At 36.7% G+C, this 20,416-nt stretch overlaps 1 protein-coding gene across 4 annotated transcripts in view; it reads left to right on the top strand.

Moving 5' to 3' along the window:
• The window catches only part of FCHO2 (FCH and mu domain containing endocytic adaptor 2), a 97,197-nt gene extending 77,095 nt beyond the window's left edge, over positions 1-20,102 (top strand). For 3 of the 4 annotated variants that reach the window (XM_086771261.1, XM_086771265.1, XM_086771264.1), the window contains 10 exons: positions 851-954; positions 3,009-3,138; positions 4,742-4,801; positions 7,586-7,697; positions 8,305-8,460; positions 10,636-10,768; positions 14,164-14,363; positions 16,542-16,606; positions 17,427-17,591; positions 17,827-20,102. In XM_086771261.1, the coding sequence (XP_086627387.1) occupies positions 851-954; positions 3,009-3,138; positions 4,742-4,801; positions 7,586-7,697; positions 8,305-8,460; positions 10,636-10,768; positions 14,164-14,363; positions 16,542-16,606; positions 17,427-17,591; positions 17,827-17,849 (1,148 nt within the window). In that variant the 3' untranslated portion in view covers positions 17,850-20,102. The remainder of the gene's footprint in view (positions 1-850; positions 955-3,008; positions 3,139-4,741; positions 4,802-7,585; positions 7,698-8,304; positions 8,461-10,635; positions 10,769-14,163; positions 14,364-16,541; positions 16,607-17,426; positions 17,592-17,826) is intronic. The other variant, XM_086771263.1, reaches the window with a different exon arrangement.
• The last annotated feature ends 314 nt before the right edge of the window (positions 20,103-20,416 follow it).

The raw sequence follows: 20,416 nt of genomic DNA, 5'->3' as shown, positions 1-20,416 counted from the left end.
AAAGTGGCATTTGAAATAACATTAACTGTTTTAATTGAAAAAGAACCATGCAGAATAATTTGAGGGAGATAACAGGATGTACTGCAACAACATAGTGATATATTAGGATTTCAGTCTATTTTGAGGTTCATTTTAGTCTTGGTGTACCCATTGGATGGCATCTAACATTTATTTTGAAATAAGAGTTCTATTCATTCTGTACAGAAAAGTGACTTTTTAAAAGTGGCATCTTTGTACTGCTGCCACCATCTGTTAGTTGTTTCTATTAAGTTTAGAAGGACATGGGGGCAGTATTTTTTTGAACTACTTTTTACTTCTTGTAGCTCGGCTAAGAGGTAATAAGGAGTTAGTGTATTCTTAAAATCAAAAGAGTAATTTATCTGTTACACTGGTGTGTATTTATTGAAGCCAATAAGATTTCAGTGGGAAAAAAAAAAATGGTGAACAGAGTTATGCCATTGTCAGCCAGGACCAAATATGAATTTCCACTAAATTTTTCATTTGTGGTGAGAGAAAGACTGTCCTATATTCTCAACCCCTATAGATTATACACAAAAACAAACTCAGCTAAAACCGTCTTTTTACATACAAACCTCCAAAGATAGTTGGTATAAAATCATTTTAGAGCAATGAGAAAGCCCATGATGCCATTTTTGAGTCACTTTTCAGGGTCTCACATGGCCCTTTTTTAAAAGCATTTATGATTAGTGGTAAATCTTACAAAATTGAGTTCCTGTTTTAAATAGGAACTTTAAATAGAAAGATAACTTTCAGTTATTTTATTCAAGTAAGTGTGTATGTTCAGTGTGACCTTTCTAATATTTATTTCCTTAAATTTGCTTTCTTTCAGCAAGGCCCACAACTCCTCTTTCTGTAGGCACCATTGTACCCCCTCCAAGGCCTGCCTCAAGACCAAAGCTGTCTACTGGGAAACTTAGTGGGATTAATGAAATAGTATGTATTGATTGTTGGATTTATTTCTCCATTGTAACTTGATTTCAGATATACCATTCATTTACACTGTTACAGTGGAGTTACTTTCCAGCCAATGTTCAAGAAATCACATAAGCAGATTTTCACCACTGACAGATAGGCGTGGAAGTTCTCCATGATAAATATTTTACTATAACAAAATAATTCTTAACAGAACGACGAAGGTCCAAACCATAACTTTGGTATTCACTGAGTATTTCTAATTGAACAATAATTTGGTAATGAAAGGATAGCATGTGTTTGAAGTTTTCAAAATGTGAAATACTATCGAAGTTATTAACAAAGCTCTATTGATTTACGGACATTACCAAAGCTTTGGGGAATTAATGTTATTAAGTAGATCTTTATCAGTCCTATGTTGACACAAGTAGCCCTGCTGTGACTTCTCCCTGCCCTTGGTGCTGGTTGGTGGAGAAAGGAGATTGCAGCAGCTGTCCATCGGAATAGTGAGAGGTTGCACACTGCCTGTATCTCTGCTCACTGCCTGCAGTGCAGGTCCACCTGCCAATAAGGAATGTGGCAAAGAATGCAAATACCCAGACAGCATATCAGACCCAGCCATGCTTAATCTCCTTTGTGAATATTAGGATTCTTGGGGTTTCATTTGACTTACTGACTTGGAAAAATGTTACTGTGGTAAGATCCTCTTACCGTCTTTCCAAGTAGCACCATGTTCTTGTTATGGACAAAATTCTGGTCTTGTGCTTTGACAAAACCGAAACATTTTTAAACTGTTTTGCATTTCTGCAAGGTCAGAATAAGGTCAGAATAGGGTTCATTTGGGGGTTCTTTTCTCATTCCAATATAAAATTGTAGTAATTGCTCTTAGACCAAGGAATCCGTAATTCATGTCATGAGAATTGAAGAGAAGAATATAGCTGGTACTGTTCTGCTATAAAGTATGAGTCTGCAAAAAGCTGCATTCACTTTATACTGTTGTTTTATAAATTGACTGTTATCTGGATACAAGTGGAAGATGGTCAGTTGTCTGCATTATATATCAATTCCTTCTACAATTCTCATAGTCTGTATAAAAGCCACATACCCAGCAACAAGTGTGATAGAACCAAAGTTATATTAAAAACAAACAAACAAACAAACAGTTACCCAGCCAAAATAGATGCTATAGGGGTTCCAGTACGCTTTAGTTACCTTTTAGTTAGCTTAATCCCAAAATTACCATTAGATTGTTTGAAACCTTAACAGTTAAGTGAATCATAAAACCATCCAGAGATTAGAATGGAAGGGACTTTTGAAGAGCTATAGGCCAGCCTCCTGCTCAGAGAAGGGCGGACTTCAAAATTGCATCAGGTTGCTCAGGAACGTGCTGCCTTTTTAAAATCTCCAGAGAGGGAGATCTTACAATCTCTTTGGGCAACGTGTCCCAAGGTTTAACCGCAAGGTTACAAGGAGGAAATTTTTCCCTACATTCAGCTGAAATTTCCTTTACTGTAGCTCTTGCATATCTGAGAAAAGCCTGACTATGCCTTCTTTATATCCCCTTTTAGCTGGTAAAAGAGTGCTAGTAGATCCCTCCTTAGACTCCAGTTCTCCAGGCTGAACAAACCCAGGTCCTTCAGCCTGTCTCTCTTTCTCATGTACTCCAACCCCAACTATTTGAGTTGCCTTCTGCCTTCCAGTTTGTTAGTAGCTTTCCTTTAGCTCTGTAAGTCTATGCTTGCTGCAGACAAGCATACACAGAGCTATAGGCTTAGGTTCTGCTACTGGGTACAGCACAATTATTGACAGACTGCTACATAATCAAATATATTAGACTTTACCCAGGAAAAAAATTAATGATGATAATCTATGAAATAATTTAATTTATTCCAATGGAGAATATGAGTTCTCTGGTTTACACTAAAAATTAGGGTAGATAAAGCATTAAAGGAACTATATTGAGAAACATTATGAAATTGTTTGGGGCATGAAATGAAGAACTCTTCTATTTGCAGTCTTTTTTTCAACTCTTTAAAACTACTTTGTGTAATTCTCTTGTAATCCTTTTTGTTCAGCCTAGGCCATTCAGCCCTCCATTGACCTCTAACTCAAGTCCACCTCCTGCAGCTCCGTTGGCACGTGCAGAGAGCATTTCCTCAATATCATCTTCTGCTTCCCTCAGTGCAGCAAACACACCTACAGTAGGTAAGTTAAATTAACCATTTTAACTTATTTTAGAAATAGCATAATTCTGCCACTAGGTCGCACCTGTTAGGAAAACCATTAGTTTGCGTTAGTTGTTCTGTATATGAGTCCAGTCAAGGTACTTCAAGTATCCTTTGCAATACCTGCTTCTAAATGACACTGAGAGACAGGACAGTGGATTTAATTAGATTGGACTATAGATCAAATTATGGCATGTTCTTTAGGGAAATATTTTTCAACATTATATTCCATCAATTCTTATTTGGTATGCTTGTATATCCATTCATCAGGCACAATGTGTTATCATATATTTGTTCAGAAGATATTATTGTATAGGTGCAGAAATATTTAGGGGTACTGATAAATATGAATTAATATAAATGTTCACAAAATTGAGTTCGTTTATGTTCTTTTTATTTTGTTTTTTATCCTGTAATTGCAGTTTCAGAAAAATTTAAATGAATGCATCCTTTCTTTCATTTTTTAGTGAAGTATATAAGGTAAACAGAGGTGTTTAGTAAAAGCAAAACAAACAAACAAACAACATAAAGATGAAAAGCAAATTAGTCTTCATGTGTTGCCACAAATTTCAGAACATTTTCTCATGTTTTTAAAGGAAAGTCCTTCAGTTCTGTTATTTGGTTATAACAAATGAAAAGGAGAATTATTAGGGGGTTTGGTTGTTTTTTTTTTTTAATTGTAACTTGTTTCTTTAGCAGAATTTAAGTATTTCATTCCTGAACACTATTACCACTTTAGTCCCGAGTTAAATCAGATTCTTGAGTTAACACACTGTGTTAACATCTGTGGATGTTACTGATGCCAAGGATTTTTTGCCCAGGCTCAGCAGCTCAGGAGAGCATCTACACAGCTTCTAGTGGGAGCTCTGCACTGAAAGCAGTGCAGCTGTTTCCATCCTGTGCAGGACCAAAGCTAGTAAGGTCTGCCCAGCCTTAGCTGCTACAGTTCAGTGTCCACCCATTTCCCAAATGCTGAGAGGCATCACAGAAAGATAACTGGTATTTCGGTTGCCAAAGCCATCCAGGCTCACATCCTCAGGCCTCAGCCCTGGTGCCAAGGAACCAACAGTTGGTGGCAGCAGCATCAGTAGCCCCAGCTCTGAGGGTCTTGTGTTGCTGGAGACAGTGACAGAGTGAAATCGTGAGGTGAGGGAGGAGGTAAGGAAGTGTGTGCTGGCACCGATGTTTGATATGGTTATTAACCTGACTTGCGAAAATAAAGGCGGCCAGTTCTATCCTGCGCTGACTGTATGAATTAAATAGTCCTGGAGAGCTGGGAAGGACAGTCCAGATGGATAAATGACTTTTGGACATGAGGGTATACTATGCACTACTGTTTGTATTTTTTTGGCATTAGCGCAATCCACTGTTTCCCTTACCCCATTTGTTCTGAATAATGGAGAGTTGACTCTAATTATCTTTTTCCAAGCAAACTTTAAGGCATGCGTAATTGAATGTTTCTTTTATGGTTTAGCCTTATTTTAATTTGCAAAGAATTTTTATATATATTAATATTTTAACATCTATTTTTGCTTGAAATATTTTGTTTTCTTGCAATGTTTTGTTTCATTTAAATGAAATAGAGGATGATCTTTTGATTGGAAATCTTCCTTCAATTGAAAAACTTTGTGAGACACCACCAGGTATTGTACTCAAAGCAGATTTACATGTTAACTAATCATCCTAATACACTACACCTAATAAAACTGTATTTCTTTTGAAACAAGTTTCTCCAGCTATTTCTGGTATCTGGCAGATACAAGTAGCTTGAAAGCACAACTACCTAAGTTACATATTGCCAAAATCACCAAAACTTGGTATAACTGCCTTTATATAATGTAATCTTCTGTCTGTCCGTACCCTACCCCCACCCCCGCCCTCCAACAAACAAGCTGAAACTTTATCTTGCTTGTTTGGTTTGTCATTACTGCCTTCTTTCAAGTAAAGTGAATACATTTTTACTTTGACAATCCTTATTCTCATACAACAAGTTGGTTAAAATGTTTATGTATTTACATATAATACAAATCTTTGAAGACACACATAATGATCTTTTTCAAAAATAAATTTTATTTTCATTACAGTCATTTAGCCAATGTTGAAATTGTCTGAATCTTTGTTTCTAAACAGAACTAAAACAATTTTGTTTATTTATTTGCCCTTTTTATGACCAATGATGCAATCTTTTATTCTTCAGTTTGGCAACCTCCTTGAGTGTGTCAACGCAGCTATTTGCATGGTTGTGTCACTAGCTCTTGTGTCAGCACAGCTCAGCAGCAAGCGTGGAAGGCCTTGAAGCTGGATATCACTGCATTGCATTGTATTTTCAGCAGCAAAGCAGTAAAATGATGACTTCCAGAGTTAGGTTACTCAGTTATGTTTGTTTCAATTTATTGGTTTTTAGGAGAACACAAAGATTTTTATACATCAAAGCATGACAAACAGTGAGGGCAGAGAAAATAAGAAAGTAGCTATCTCATTTGTAGTCCTTCAAATACATCTCAGATAAATGTATATAGACACATATATATGCTCTAGTGTTCCCCTAAAAAAGTAAAAATAGTGCTATTATTCCTAATAGATTTCACTCGTCAGTCAATAAATCAGTATTTGTCTTTTACCAATAGGAATATCATTTATGTATTTGCATTACTCTGCATGATTTTCAAATATCAATTTAAAAATATACACAAGGCCATTATAAGTAAACTATTTTAACATAACTTAGATATCGGTAAACAATCTGGCTGTAATTAATACAGAGTAATGACCTCCTATCTGCTCTGCAATTGTTTGTTGTTTCTTAGTAAATTGGGGTAAAAAGGCAGTAAAACACCCCAGCAATCGTAGTGCCACATCCATTGAGTGCATATTTTGACTTTAGTGGAGTAGCTCTGGAATTCAGTATTTCACCAAACAGAATTTCTGGTTGTTGTTAACTCATTATCTAATGGCATATTTTCTTCCTGAAATAATGATTTCTGGACTATTGAGAATCACAGCTTTTATTGGTAGTTTTCAGAAAGAGAAATAAAACTTTGGAAACATGACCCATGTATTGTCTGAAAAAGTAAATAAAACTAACGCACTGTTCATATTGAAAAAAAATAAATCATTCAGTGTTTTGTAGCCAGCATCACAGTATTTCATTCATCAAAGAATCTGGTTTTGAACACTTGTGACCAGAGAAACACCTTCGATGCAAAGAGGCCTTAATCTTGCACTAAGATTATTTTTTTTTCATGGTGCTGAGAAGTATTCTGAACATTTTACTACCTTAAGCAAGAAACCATGATGGAGAGTGAGGTATGAGGTAGCAGAATTAGAATGACCTATGTCTTTTACTCTCCTGTTGTTACTACTTCTTTCACTCATCTCTGAATTTAAGGTCTAATGTGTCATATTAGAGCTTCTGTAAAGAACAAGATCCCAACTCCCTTTTTGCTTCTGAAAGAGCTCAGAAGGCACACCCACTCTTTTAGACTAAATAGGATTAGTTTGCCACGAGCAATATTATATGGAAGCATTTTGTTTCTGCTTTATGATATGAAAGAAAAATCTTTAATTTTGCTCATGAAATGTGAAAGGTTTTGCCTCCTTTGTGATAGCTACTATCAGTGCTACTACAGGCCATTTCAGCAGTGGTACAAAAAACTAGTAAGATGCTCTCCACTACACTGCTGCACTAATAAAAAGACTGAACTTCCAGTATTGTCTTTTCTATTCAGTACACATATAGAATATTGGTGAAAAGTAAAATCCCATGACAACCAGTTTTGTCAATTACACACACACATTTCAAAAAGCCTTAGCTTGAGGTCTGAGTTGATTTTTATAGCTATGCATTGGAACTGTGTTGGCACAGGCATCTGTGAAGGCTTCTCCAAGAACTTCTGCTTGGGAATTGTATTCTTTGTTGGCTAAAATAGTTAAAGGAATGTTCAATGGTTCACTTGTGTGGGGTAATATTAATGTATTTGCATTTAAGTTCATACATACTGTGAGTGAGTTACTTTCATTTCTGTTACTATTTTATTATACGTTTTTCCATAAAATAAGCATACAGTAGGGATTTTTTAAAGTATTCTAGTCAGTGTCTAATTTCCTTTGGATCTGTTGACTTCACTTTCATCAGTAGCCATTTTAGTGCAGTGTTCCTCTTTCTCATATGTGTTTCCTTGTGTGTGTCCATTTACATAATGTCATACTGATAGTCCTGTTTCCTTAGCCTACTAAGCAGTGATTTGATGGTACGATTGTACTGTACTATGTTTATATTTTTCTACACACTTTTCAAGTAAGACTATGGACACTAGTGTAACTTTGATGGTAGTAACCTCTTGTGGAAATTACAGATGTAGTCAACCATTCTGAAATCTATTGCTAAGCTTTCTGAAAATTAAACCTGTACACTGTATGTATTCTAGGTGTTTCACGTGGTCCCAGCCCTGTCAGCCTTGGAAACCAGGACACCTTGCCTGTTGCAGTAGCCCTTACTGAATCTGTTAACGCCTACTTTAAAGGAGCAGATCCCACAAAGTTAGTTAAATAGTGAATTGTTTTGAATGTAATAAGTTACAATAAGAAAACACACTAGTTTTACTATTTTGGAGGAAAATGTATATACATTAGAAGGGGGATTCAAAGGGTTTTTTTTTCCCTGGTATAAGTGACAACAGTGGCTTATTGCTCTGTGTTGGCCCGTATCGCACTAGAAGTTCATATATCCCTGCTTTACAAAAATGTGTTCCATGAGAACACTGAAAATGAGAAGGCTTTTTATCATACTCAGGTAGGTGCTACATGTCAATGTGTGCAACTAGAAGCACCTCATTCCCTCTGTTGCATCCATTGCTATGCTACTTAGGCCTTGCCTAAGCATAGTTGTGCCATATTTTCAAAGCATGAAGAATATCCACCAAGACTACTGTATGCTTAATCAGCTAAACATTTTTTCTTTACTTGTTTCCTCTGACTTCCAAGTTGAAAGTGACAGTACATTGTCACATTACTTTCATTTGAAGTTGATTTTCTGTTTTTAATTTAGTTCATCAGATTGTGAAAGTACAGTGATTGCTTTAAAATTAGTATTAAAACTAGGCAGTTAATGAGTTGCAATGAACCTGATGTTTTCATTCTCTTCTAGATGTATTGTGAAGATTACTGGTGATATGACAGTATCATTCCCAAGTGGGATTATTAAAGTCTTCACCAGCAACCCATCTCCAGCTGTGCTCTGCTTCAGGGTAAAAAACACAAGCAAACTAGAGCAGATTCTTCCAAATGCACAACTTGTATACAGGTTTTGTATTTTTTTAATATAATAGTAAACTACATTATTTGTAAAATATGAGCCATTGTATATGTAAATCAGAATTCTCTGTAGTCCTGTTTATTAGCTTATACATAATTTAATTTCCTGAATTAATCTAAGAGCTCAGTTCTCTCCACTACCACCATCAAAAATCTCAGTGATTACTGGACTTGAAACTTGCGCTAACAGGAGCCATAAAAATAATTTGGAAATGTGGCTGTATTTTTATATGCATTTTATAAATCATTTCTTTATACAGTAGTAACAATGGTAAAATTAAATGATGAAACTTTAGCCTTAAATGGAAGACAAGTAGTAGGAGCTACACCTAATCTCAGTTGTCACTTACTAGTGTATTTTTTAAGCTGTATTGTTTCAGTAGATCAGATCTGTTACATAACTGTATCTCTCAGGTGTGTAGCAGCATGCTTGGGAGAATTCTTAAGAAAAAAGGCTGCTAATTGAGTAGGATAATTGTTGAAATCACAGCACTTGGAGATCTTTAAAAAATTATAAAAGCAGTAATTACTTAGCAGAAATCTGTTTGAGCTGAGCAGTTTCTATTTCATTTATTGGAGAAATTATTTGAAAACTAGTTAAATGCTTTTAGATTATGCATTTTTTAAATTACTGAAATAAAGAAAGAATCAAACCATATGCATATTCTTTTAAATTTATTTATTTAATTTTAATTTTGATCATTTGTACCTAATGTAATGAATGATTCATATAAAATTAATTTAATTACTTTTGGACATGACAGTTTATAACTGAAATGTTAGCAGAGCTGTATCTGACAGTAGATTATAGTGGAAAAGTATATTTTGCAAAAAAAAAAAAAAGAAAATGTCAGGTACTCTTGTCTGAGTGCTGTAACACTTCATCTCTAATTAGAAAGGATGCATGTAATGGATATTTATGAAGTTAAACCCATATGGGGTTTGACTTTTCATCATATACTACAAAGGGTATCATTTCCTTGGTATTTATAGAGATTAAAGTTTTTACTGAGAATGGTATTTGTGGAGATGTCAGAATTTCTGATTTGGATTGCACTTGGTTGTAGAGCAGCAGAAAGATTTTACTACTGGTTTAATTTATTTAAATTGTGGAAGGCCTCTGTAGTAATAAGTAAGTATTTATCTATATATTTTACTGAAAATGGAAATTTCCTGAATCACAAGTGTATTGAGAACTAAATTCTAAATAAATTGGACAGGCTACTGATACATAAGTCACTATTCTAGGACATTCAACCCGTTGCAGTGGTATTTACTGTGTTCCAGGTGCTCATTGTCAGCTTTCACTCTGCACTCCTCCTCAGGGATGGATGCAGTTCCTCACTGTATCCAGAGACATTCAGAGGAGGTCTTTGATTCTTAAGTTATTTGAATTTTGGTTTTGAATTGATTTTCTTAAAAGTTTCATCTTCATTCAAAAAAAAAAAACTGATGCAACCAGAGCTTAAAATATTCTTGATCTGCAGAACACCAAGCTACAGTAGCTCCCAAACAGGATTTCACTTCTGCAGTCATATGCGCTCTTACCTACATATAGAAGTGATATAATAATTTGTTACTGAGATTGAAAGCAACTATAAGTACCTAAGAAACAATTGTTTATAATAATTTGAAAATCACTTTTAATTGAAAAAATTGTGAAAGCTTACACTCTCTACAAAGATATGAAAGTATTGTAACACATACAGTGCAAATCTTAATTCAGGGCATTTGTAACCCAAGCTAATTACGATTTCAGGATTTATTCCAAATTGGATAATGTTCCTTTTAAAATAATGTTCCTATTTTAAAAATGCCACTTTCATCCCCACCTTCCACACATCTTCACAGCATCCAATTGTATTAAAATTGTGTTTTATTAAATGTAAAATCCAAATTCATCATTAACTCCATCTTGTGGTGCAGATCATCAGTGGAGAAAACTCACAGTTCCACAACTTGGAAGGACAATTTTTACTAGCTACAACAAGCAGTTAATATGCCTTAATATTTAGGAAGGTACAATTATGTATTTTGAAGCATTAGAACAAATTATTGCTTGAAATTAGTAAAGAAGGGGAAAGATCTAATCTAAATTTTTAGACATTCAAAATAATAAAACTCAGAGTTGCCTTCTCACTCCTACCTTTCTTTTTCTTTGTAGTGATCAGTCACAAAGTGACTCCAGTACTAAGGATTTTTGGATGAACATGCAAGCTATAACTGTCTACCTCAAGAAATTATCAGAGCAGAATCCATCTGCATCCTATTATAATGTGGATGTTTTAAAGTATCAGGTAAGCACTTCTTTCCCTTTGAAATTTTTTAAGGAACTCTGGCAGATTTTATAATCTACACAGAAATTAAAAGAATTGTTCTTTGCCTGCTAGCATGCAGATGAACTCTGTCGTCCCTCTCTAGATCAATTCTGGTATGTCAATGTTTACAATGCATAGGGTCCGCCCAGGTTTAGTGCATTCCTGCTATGCTTCATGTCAGTCCCTTGGATTCATGACCTGTTTCAGCTTCCTCACACATCACTCCAATTCATGTGTGCAAGCTTCAAACACTGCTTCTTTAGGTATTTGTTAGAAAAGTCAAATTTTCCTTGAATTTAGGGGTTTTGGCTGGGTTTGTTTGAGTTTGTAGTTGTACTGTCTTTGATTGTGTAATTGTATAAGTTTTGGATGCTGTAGCTGATGAATTGTAATACATGAGAACATATGACGTTCTGAACTTACAGTATAGTGGAGCATCTCATCCTGGAAATGAACTGCAGGTACATGAAGGACAAGAAGGTCATGAGGAGTAGACAGCATGGACTTACCAAGGGAAAGTCATGCTTGACCAACTTGATAAACTTCTATGATGAAATGACTGCCCTGGTGGATGAGGGGAGATCGGTGGATATTGTCTGCTTAGACTTCAGGAAGGCTTTTGACACTGTCTGCCTTAACATCCTCATAGAGAAGCTAGTGAAGTACAGGCTGGATGAATAAACACTAAGGTGGATTGAAAACTGGCTGAATGACCAGGCCCAGAGGGTGATAGTCAGTGGCATGAAGTGTAGTGGGAGGCCAGCAACAAGCAATATATCCCAGGGGTCAATATAATATATAATATCATATATAATATAATATAATATATTATATACCCCAGGGGTCAATACTGAATTTACAGTCCCGTTTAACAGCTTCATTAACAATCTGGCTGGTGGAGCTGAAGTTTGCTGACGACACCAAACTGGGAAGACCCTCTGGATACACCAGAGGGTCATTTTGCTCTCCAGAGGGACCTCAACCGGCTGGAGAAATGGGCTGACAGGAATCTTATTAAGTTCAACAAGAAGTGCACCTGAGGAGGAATAACCTCATGCACTGATACATGCTGGGGGCCACCCAGCTGGAAATCAGCTTGGCAGAAAAGGATCTGGCCCTTGCTACAAAGGCAGCAAATGGTCTCTTGGACTGCATTAGGCAAAGTATTGCTAGTAGATCAAGGGAGATGATCCTTTCGCTCTACTCGGCACTGGTGAGGCCACACCTGGAGTGTTGTGTCCAGTTCTGGGTTGTCCGTTGCAAGAGAGACATGGATACCCCAGAGAGAGTCCAGTAAAGGGCCACAAAGATGATGAAGGTTCTGGAGCACCTCTCCCATGAGGAAAGGCTGAGAGAGCTGGGGCTATTCAGCCCAGAGAAACGATGGTTCAGGGAGGATCTTACCAATAGATACAAATACCTGAAAGGAGGCTACATAGAAGACAGAGCCAGGCTCTTCCCAGTAGTGCCCAGTGACAGGACCAGAGACAATGGGCACAAACAGAAACACAGGAGGTTCCCTCTAAGCATCAGGAAATACTTTTTTCCTTAGAGAGTGACTGAGCAGCAGACTCAAGGTGGCCCTGCTTGAGCAGCAAGGTTAGACCAGATGACTTCCAGAGGTCCCTTCTAACCTCAAGTATTCTGTGAATCTGTGAGAAGATGTTCTGGCTGTCAATAAAAAATGTTCATGAAAATTCAAGACAGACAGACTTACACAAAAGGAGAACAGGGATTTGCTAGGCCTGCATTGAAGTGGTCGAACACGTGAGACAACTGCCTACATCAGGAAACAATACAACTTGTCAATCCAGCCATTAATACCATTGTAGTTTCCACATTTTCCCAAAATAGTTTAAAATCTCAGCATGCTGAATCTATAAAAAGCATGTTAGCCTCACAGAATTCCTGAGAAAGATGGAAGGAACAAAACATTTCTTTGGATTGCAGAAATGAGTACTGTGGGAGAATTATATCTATTTAAGATATCTATTGTCATGAGGAAATGAGGCATTGTCACGCGGAATCCCTGGCAGATAGAATCATAGAATAGTTTGGGTTGGAAGGGACCTTTAAAGGTCACCTAGTCCAACCCCCCCTGCAAGGAGCAGGGACCCCTCCAACCAGACCAGGCTGCTTAGAGCCCTGTCCAGCCTGGCCTTGAATGTTTCCAGGGATGGGGTATCTGCCACCTCTCTGGGAAACCTGTGCCAGTATTTCACCCCTTCACTGTAAAAAAATTCTTCCTTAAATCTAGTCTAAGTCTACTTTCTTCTGTTTTAAAAGCATTACCCCTTGTCCTATTACAACAGGTCCTGCTGAAGATTTTCTCCCCATCTTTTTTACAAGCCCCCTTTAGGTACTGGAAGGCTGCTCTAATGTCTCCCCAAAGCCTTCCCTTCTCCAGGCTGAAGAGTCCCAGCTCTCTCAGCCTGTCCTCATAGGAAAGGTGCTCCAGCCCTCTGATCATCTTTGTGGCCCTCCTCTGGATTCACTCCAACGGGTCCATGTCCTTGTTATGTTGGGGGCTCCAGAACTGGACACAGTACTCCAGGTGGGGTCTCACCAGGGCAGAGTAGAGGCGCAGAGTCACCTCCCTCGACCTGCTGGCCATGCTCCTCTTGATGTAGCCCACGATGCGGTTGGCCTTCTGAGCTGCAAGGGCACATTGCTGGCTCATGTTGAGCTTCTCATCCATCAGTAGCCCCAACTCCTTCTCCTCAGGGCTGCTTTCAATCCATTTCCGCCCAGCTAGCATTTATGCCTGGGATTGCCATGACCCATGCACAGGACCTTGCCCTTGGCCTTGTTGAACTTCATGAGGTTTGCCTGGGCCCCAGGACATACAAGGTGGTAGAGATGCAGCAGGGCAGTACCACAAGCTTAGCTAGAGAAGCAGCATCCAGTCTTCCTGCAGCAGGAAAATAATGTTTTGGATCAATAAGAAATGTTTTGCTTCCTGCCTGTCCCATAATGACGGGTATTGCCCTCTTCTGCTGGCTGCTTGGACAGCTGTATTGGTATGGCACACAACCGGTAAAGATGAAGTCGTTTTGCCACAAGCATGCTTCCTGTGTGAGGCAGAACACAAGACTAAAACTATTTTTACTTATAAAAGCCAGAACAGGAATGAGTCTCATTGGCCAGAGGGAGTTTAACCCCTTTCTTTAATTATTTTAATTTAAAATTAAAAGAACAAGAATTACTTTATGCTGCAACAGTCTTCAGAATTCTGTGATTAAGGACTTGAAGGTCAGATGTTCTCTTGATCTTTTGTCAGGATTTAGAGTTATATTCATTACTATTGTTCTCTAATTATGCCCAAAAGGGGAATATTTTAATTAAGCTACTTTCATTGGTTTACTGTTTTACAGGTATCTTCAAATGGCATCCAGTCCACTCCCTTGAATCTTGCAACTTACTGGAAATGTAACGCTAGCACTACTGATGTGAGAGTGGATTATAAATACAATCCAGAGGCTATGAATGTGCCTAGTGTGCTGTCTAATGTCCAGGTTGTGGTACCAGTAGATGGAGGAGTAACAAACATGCAATCACTTCCACCTGCAAAATGGTAATATTAATAATTTTTATTATTTCAGATTCATTTCAGTGTATTAATTAATGTCACAGAGACTGAAAAATTTCACTGGAAGAAAGAGGTGATATTTTTTGTCCTGATAAAATGTGTAGTATCAGATGTTTAGGATATTTTCTGGTCTGAAACAGGTCATGTGCAGCCAAGTCACATAAACTGAAATGAGAAAATATGCACCCATTCTGACAGTGTAATAATACAAGCCTTTATGAAATTTCCAATGTTTGCTTTCTTTTGGCCAATAGACAGGCTAGACTTTTTTAATACAGTAATTTAAAACCAAAATCTCTTTAAAAACATTTTGTGTATGTGTCTAAATATATCCATATATATGGACTTTATAGAGAGAGTAGAGCAAATGCAGTTCTTAAAAAGATTTCTTGATTGTTCTGGTTTAAAAATTAGTTTCTAATTGAAATGGTTTTAAAACAAACCCTCAGTAACTGAGGAGCTCTTCATAAGGCAGGTAGCATTGTCTCTCAATTCAAGCATCAGGCAGATTATTACCTGACCAGCAGCAACCTGCCACCACCTTCTAAGCCTGTATTTACAGTAGCATTTGAAAGTGAGACACAGATCTCAGGTAATTATGTTCCACAAGTCTGTGAAAACAAGCAGAGGGTAGTGGGACTAGGTAGAGCAGTATATCCCTGGAGTAAAAGGTGAGCAGAATTCAGCCACTGCACCTGTGGTTTGGCAGCACATAGGTGCTTGCCCAGGTATAATATAATTCCTGGACTGCTTATTTCCAAGTGGGTCTTTTTAAAGTGAAGACAGGAAAGAATACCAAGTTGAAGGAAGTCAGGCTTTGTTAACCTTGTTACTTATAGATCAGTTTACCTTAAGGTTCAGAGAAAAAATAACCTGATAGGTTTATTTATAGGCATTTATCAGATAGGTTCTGATGTTTTTTTAACACATTTAAATGTGTTAATTGGACAAAGTAGTAATACGGTACAATTTTAAGTGGAAAAAGTCTTGGCAAGACTTGAATGTTCCTTGACTTGGTATTTCAAGGGAGCAATACTTTTAACCAAATCACCTTAAGCTTATTCTGAGCAAGGGCAGGTTCAGTATCCTGCCTGATCAACATGAGTAGAACATCTGGTGAAGCCAGTCTCCCTGTCCAGGCTTCTTCCACAAGCCCCTTTATAAGGAAGCACAAGGGAGAGCAGGAATACCCACCCAGAACACCTAGCTACGAAGACTGAAATCTTAATGACAGCTCCATTACAGGTTCATTAGATTAAGGGACTTGAGCCCAGATTCTCGGTCTTTCACCTACACAACTGACCTCACTCAAGACCAGAATTTTGAGACGGGGAAGTTGACCAAAAATAATACAGTCATGTCCCAGGCAGCTCTAGTATTTGTGTTGTGCTGCCTGCTTGGTCTAGTGGATTGGGTGGTGGGGTTTTGTTTTTTTAAAAGTAAGTGTTTTATAACTTGACTTCCTGCAGGTAACCGCTACCATCTCCGCTACTTGTTTGAGCATTTCACTCCTGCTCCGTCAATGCCAAAAGCAATTTCAAGCCTATCAGCACTCCATGCTGCTCATGGCTTTAAGTTGTTGACTTTCCTTTGATGGAACTGCTGCAAAGTACTTCAGGAGTCAAAATGCCTTGTCAGCTTAGAGACTCTGGTGCTTGGTGCCCTTTTCTGCCACTTTATGGCATCAGAAGTTAGCTTAAACCCTGCTTCACTTACGCCAACTAGTTTTACTAGAATGGAAATGGAATAAAGTTCATGCTGCCAGGAGTCTCATATAGGGGAGAGCAATCAGCATTGCTCCCCCTCATACCATAGTTGTGAAGCATAAAGACACAGCTTTCAGATTGCTTCCAGGGCTTTTGGCCTGTCCTTACCCTTTCAGGCGACAGAGGGTTTTGAGTTATGGAGCCATAGCCAGGGCATATGATAGTGTTAACTATGTAAAAAGGTGGTGTGTACTTCTGAGCTCTGCTGCTCTGCGGCAATGCACACGCACCCTTCTCTTTTCTTGTTTGCTTTGTGTAGTTTTGCACAAACTTACCTTAAAATGGTCAAGCATTTTTATAAACCTCAGTTTAGAGATGTCTGTAACATACTAGTGTAAATACGGAGAAATAATATGCTAAAACTGGTGCTTATAACTAACTTACCATTCTCTCACAGGAATGCAGACCAGATGAAAGCATGTTGGAAAATATCTAGCATTTCAGAGAAGTCTGAGAATGGAGGCAAGTTGAACTTTTTTGTTTTGTTTCCTTGTACAGAAAAATTCTAACAGTAAAAACATAATCATTTTAACCTCTTATGCTGTATGCTGTTTACCAGTTCACCTTCTTCTCAGTTAATTTCCTCCTGAGAGATTCCATTAACAGTGAATGTCAAAATATAAATTTATTAATTAGCTATAAAAGGAAAAATAGTGAAGCCTCCTGGAAGCAGTTAGTAGCTCTAAATAGAGTTTAGACTGGGTAAGAAATTATTACATCAATGCTATTTTGAAATGAGCCGTTTTGAAAGGAAATTGAAAGGAAATTATGTTTAATCTGTGTCTTTCCCACACACTGACAATTGAAATAAAGTATAGCTGCATTTCTTCCAATTTTTTTCTTCATTTACATTCATCCAGACAGATTGTGATATTTAAATATTCGGATATACTTTCAAATCTGCTAATGAAAGGTACTACGTATAGGTAGTAGATAGGTGGTATTAAGTACTTACAGACCAGCAAGCATAAATTATGGTTATAGGGATCAATCAGGTATTTCAAGTAGTAAGAGATGACCAGGCTGTCTGATGCACACATTCTGTATAATCTTGCATAAATGTGTATTGTTGCTCTTTAAATCATTCTCTAGTCATTCTCTTACACAGAGTATTGAAAAAAAAAACTTGTACTCTCATCCCTCTTGAAAATTTATGTAGGACTGCTGCTCGGAATAGATCTCAAAGGTCACCATGTTAGTTTCACTTCTTACTACTAAAAATTTTGGGAGATCATCTTGTTCTTGCAAAACAAACAGCTTTTCAGTTTTATTATTTTTACAGGTTCTGGATCCCTCAGGGCAAAATTTGAACTTTCAGAAGGACCCAGTAAACCAGCAACACTCACAGTGCAATTTATTAGTGAAGGAAGCACCCTTTCAGGAGTCGATGTAGAGCTTGTAGGCACTGGCTATCGGCTTTCCCTCCTTAAGAAGAGATTTGCCACTGGTAAGACACTGACATCCTTATATATTCAAATTAATATAATTTATTCTATAGTGTTAAATTATAATATGAAACTGTTAAATAAGGGATGCATAAATAGTTACTTTTCATTAAAACATGGCTGAAAACCGTTTCACAGGCTTTTTGTTTCTCCATAGTTATTCAAACTGCTCCCAGGAAAATACTGACAAAAACTGTTTTATCTACTGACAGCAAAAAACCTACCTTTATTTTTCAGGACGGTATATGGCAGACTGCTGATGTACCTGTGAAAGTCGTTGGCTCAAAGGAGTGCAAGAAGCTCACTCTGCCCTCTCTACTTTTCAAACACTATTTTAACATGCATTAATTTTTTCCAAATGTTGACCTACTTTGAGGCTGAACTACAGAACAGAAAATGCACTTTTAAAAGTCATTTTTCAAACTTTTTGTTACTTTATAATAGCACTGAAGTTAACTTCCACACTGTCTATAAATGATCAACTGCAATATTTGGGGAAAATTGTTGACATTTTAGTAAATTTATATAGATGAAGTCAAAATAGTGATGCATAGTTGTAATGAAATTATGAAATTGTATGTTATACTGTAAACATTAAACCTAAAAATGTAGGAGAACGAGTAAGAAATATGCGAGCTTTCCGTAACTAATATTCTTTTTTCAGATTGTTTAATTGCTAGTTTTTAAAGAAAGCAGAGACAAAGACTCATGTAGTTCTTCTATCCACTCATGCCACAAAACCAGCTGAGTTAGAGATGTATAAAAGAAATGTAACTTGATGCCCGTGTATAATATATTATTGACTTGTAATGTGGTTTATATAGGGTTTTTTCCTAAGTGCAATGTGTTACAAAATTGCAAAAGACAACAGAGATTTACTTCTGCAGTTAGTAAATTTTATGAGCATTGTGATAGTTTGAGTTAATGCTGTAGATTTAATTTATTTTTATATGAATTGCATAACATTTGTGCCTTTAAAAAAAAGTGTGCCTATCCAATTTGTTATTCACGTGCCTCACTTCCTTTTTCAAAGTTTGGCTCTTCATCAAGAAAGCATGGTGTTTGTATAATACATAACTTTATAAAAATTCCTTTGACTGGGATTTGTTTAGAAGGCAGATTTTCAAAAACTGGAGATTGTTTTAAAAGAGGTTTAAAATACTGGATTACTTCCTCATGGGGTAATTGCAATAAGTGCAGCTGTAGTAAAGGGAGATGCATCATGCAGGACTTCGAAACTTTCAGATAGTAACTTTAATGTTACGAAAAAGATGGGGATCCTGAAAATTTATCGAAGACAGTGAAAGCAAACTCTTAAAAGCAAACAGCATTTCCCTTCACTTTGACTGCAAGTCTTTGGACTTGAGTGCTGGGTTGTGTGATGGGAATGTAAATACAATACTTTGGAAGGAACAGCATTTTAGAAGGGTATTTTATGGCAGCAGGATGACAAGTACTGCCATTTCTATAGTTGTAATATTTTCTATAACCACGAGTTTGAATATTTGTATTGTCATTTAATCTGCTTGCCACAGCCTAAGCACAGGGAAGTGGCACATTGGTAATGATTTTCAAAGCAAGTCACTAATTTAGAAAATGTTCTATATATTTGTATTATCGAGTGTCTTTTTAGTGCTGAAATCAAAAGTATTGGGGCAAAATAACCTGCACATGGGAATTTCATATGACCATTTTGAATACCATTATCTATTTCAAATTAACTATTAAAACGTGCTTGAACTAATTTGTGCAAAACTAGTAATGAACTGGACTGCTGAAGCTTTACAAGAAATTAAGCTTTGTAGAGGCTACATAAATTTTAAAGTGTATTGCACATTTTTGCAGATGAGAGTTCCACTGTTAGCCGTAAGAACAGACCGTACTATGGATTTGATTGGAAGAGTATATTTGGCTCTTAATTTGCTCATCTTATTGAATGGTGAATATCTAACTCATAAAATGGTACAGTCTTTGTACTGGAATCTTAATTGTAATCTGCTTTGCAATCAAACTGTGTTTAACATTACAGTATTTTATTAGTGAAAACCCAAAACTGTATTGCTTTTCTAATCAAGTATTACTTTCATTTCTAAGTCAATGAAGTAGTTATGTTTCAGCACTTTTAAACTATCCTTCATTCAGGTGATTATACATAGATTTGCATTGGGTGCAGGTTACAATTTTGAAGCCATACAAGTTTATATAGACTCTTTGTAAAGAAACTCAAAAACAATGTAAAAAGTACATGTAGCTATCTGATTAAAAAAAACATATGCAGCAAGCTGGTTCTTGCTTGGGTATACAGCAATATCTGTTGTAGCTGCCTCCTAAGAAAATTAATTTGTAAACACAACTCTAAAGGATCTGGATTTTTATGAATTGTTACTATGTCAGACTGTAAATTAGAGCATACAAGTTTTATCTTAGAAAAATTGTAAATACTTCTGATTTTTTCAGAAAATGTAAATTTTAAATAATTGCACCCATAATAAACATGTAATATATAATTTAAATACTGATTTATATTGCCTATACTTTTGCAGTTAGTCCCACAGAGCTTCTAAGCAAAAAGATAATAGAACAAAACTATGCCTATATTGAACATTTTAGAAGTGTTAACTGTGATTTTTAACTGATAAGGGGTATATGAACTCTTATATATTTAAAAAACACCATAGAGGAGGTGGGGGGAAACATGACTTCTGCGAAGAGCTGCATCTTTAGTAAACTGGAATGCCTGAGATATCTACAATGGCTTATGCCTTTACTAAAATGATATGCTTAACTAATAAGTTTGGCCAAACTGTGGATATGTTTATCAGAAAAA

Source organism: Chlamydotis macqueenii, chromosome Z (assembly GCF_036417535.1).
Source record: "Chlamydotis macqueenii isolate bChlMac1 chromosome Z, bChlMac1.mat, whole genome shotgun sequence".
Classification (NCBI taxonomy): Eukaryota; Metazoa; Chordata; class Aves; order Otidiformes; family Otididae; genus Chlamydotis; species Chlamydotis macqueenii.
This window is presented reverse-complemented; position numbering and strand designations above follow the sequence as displayed.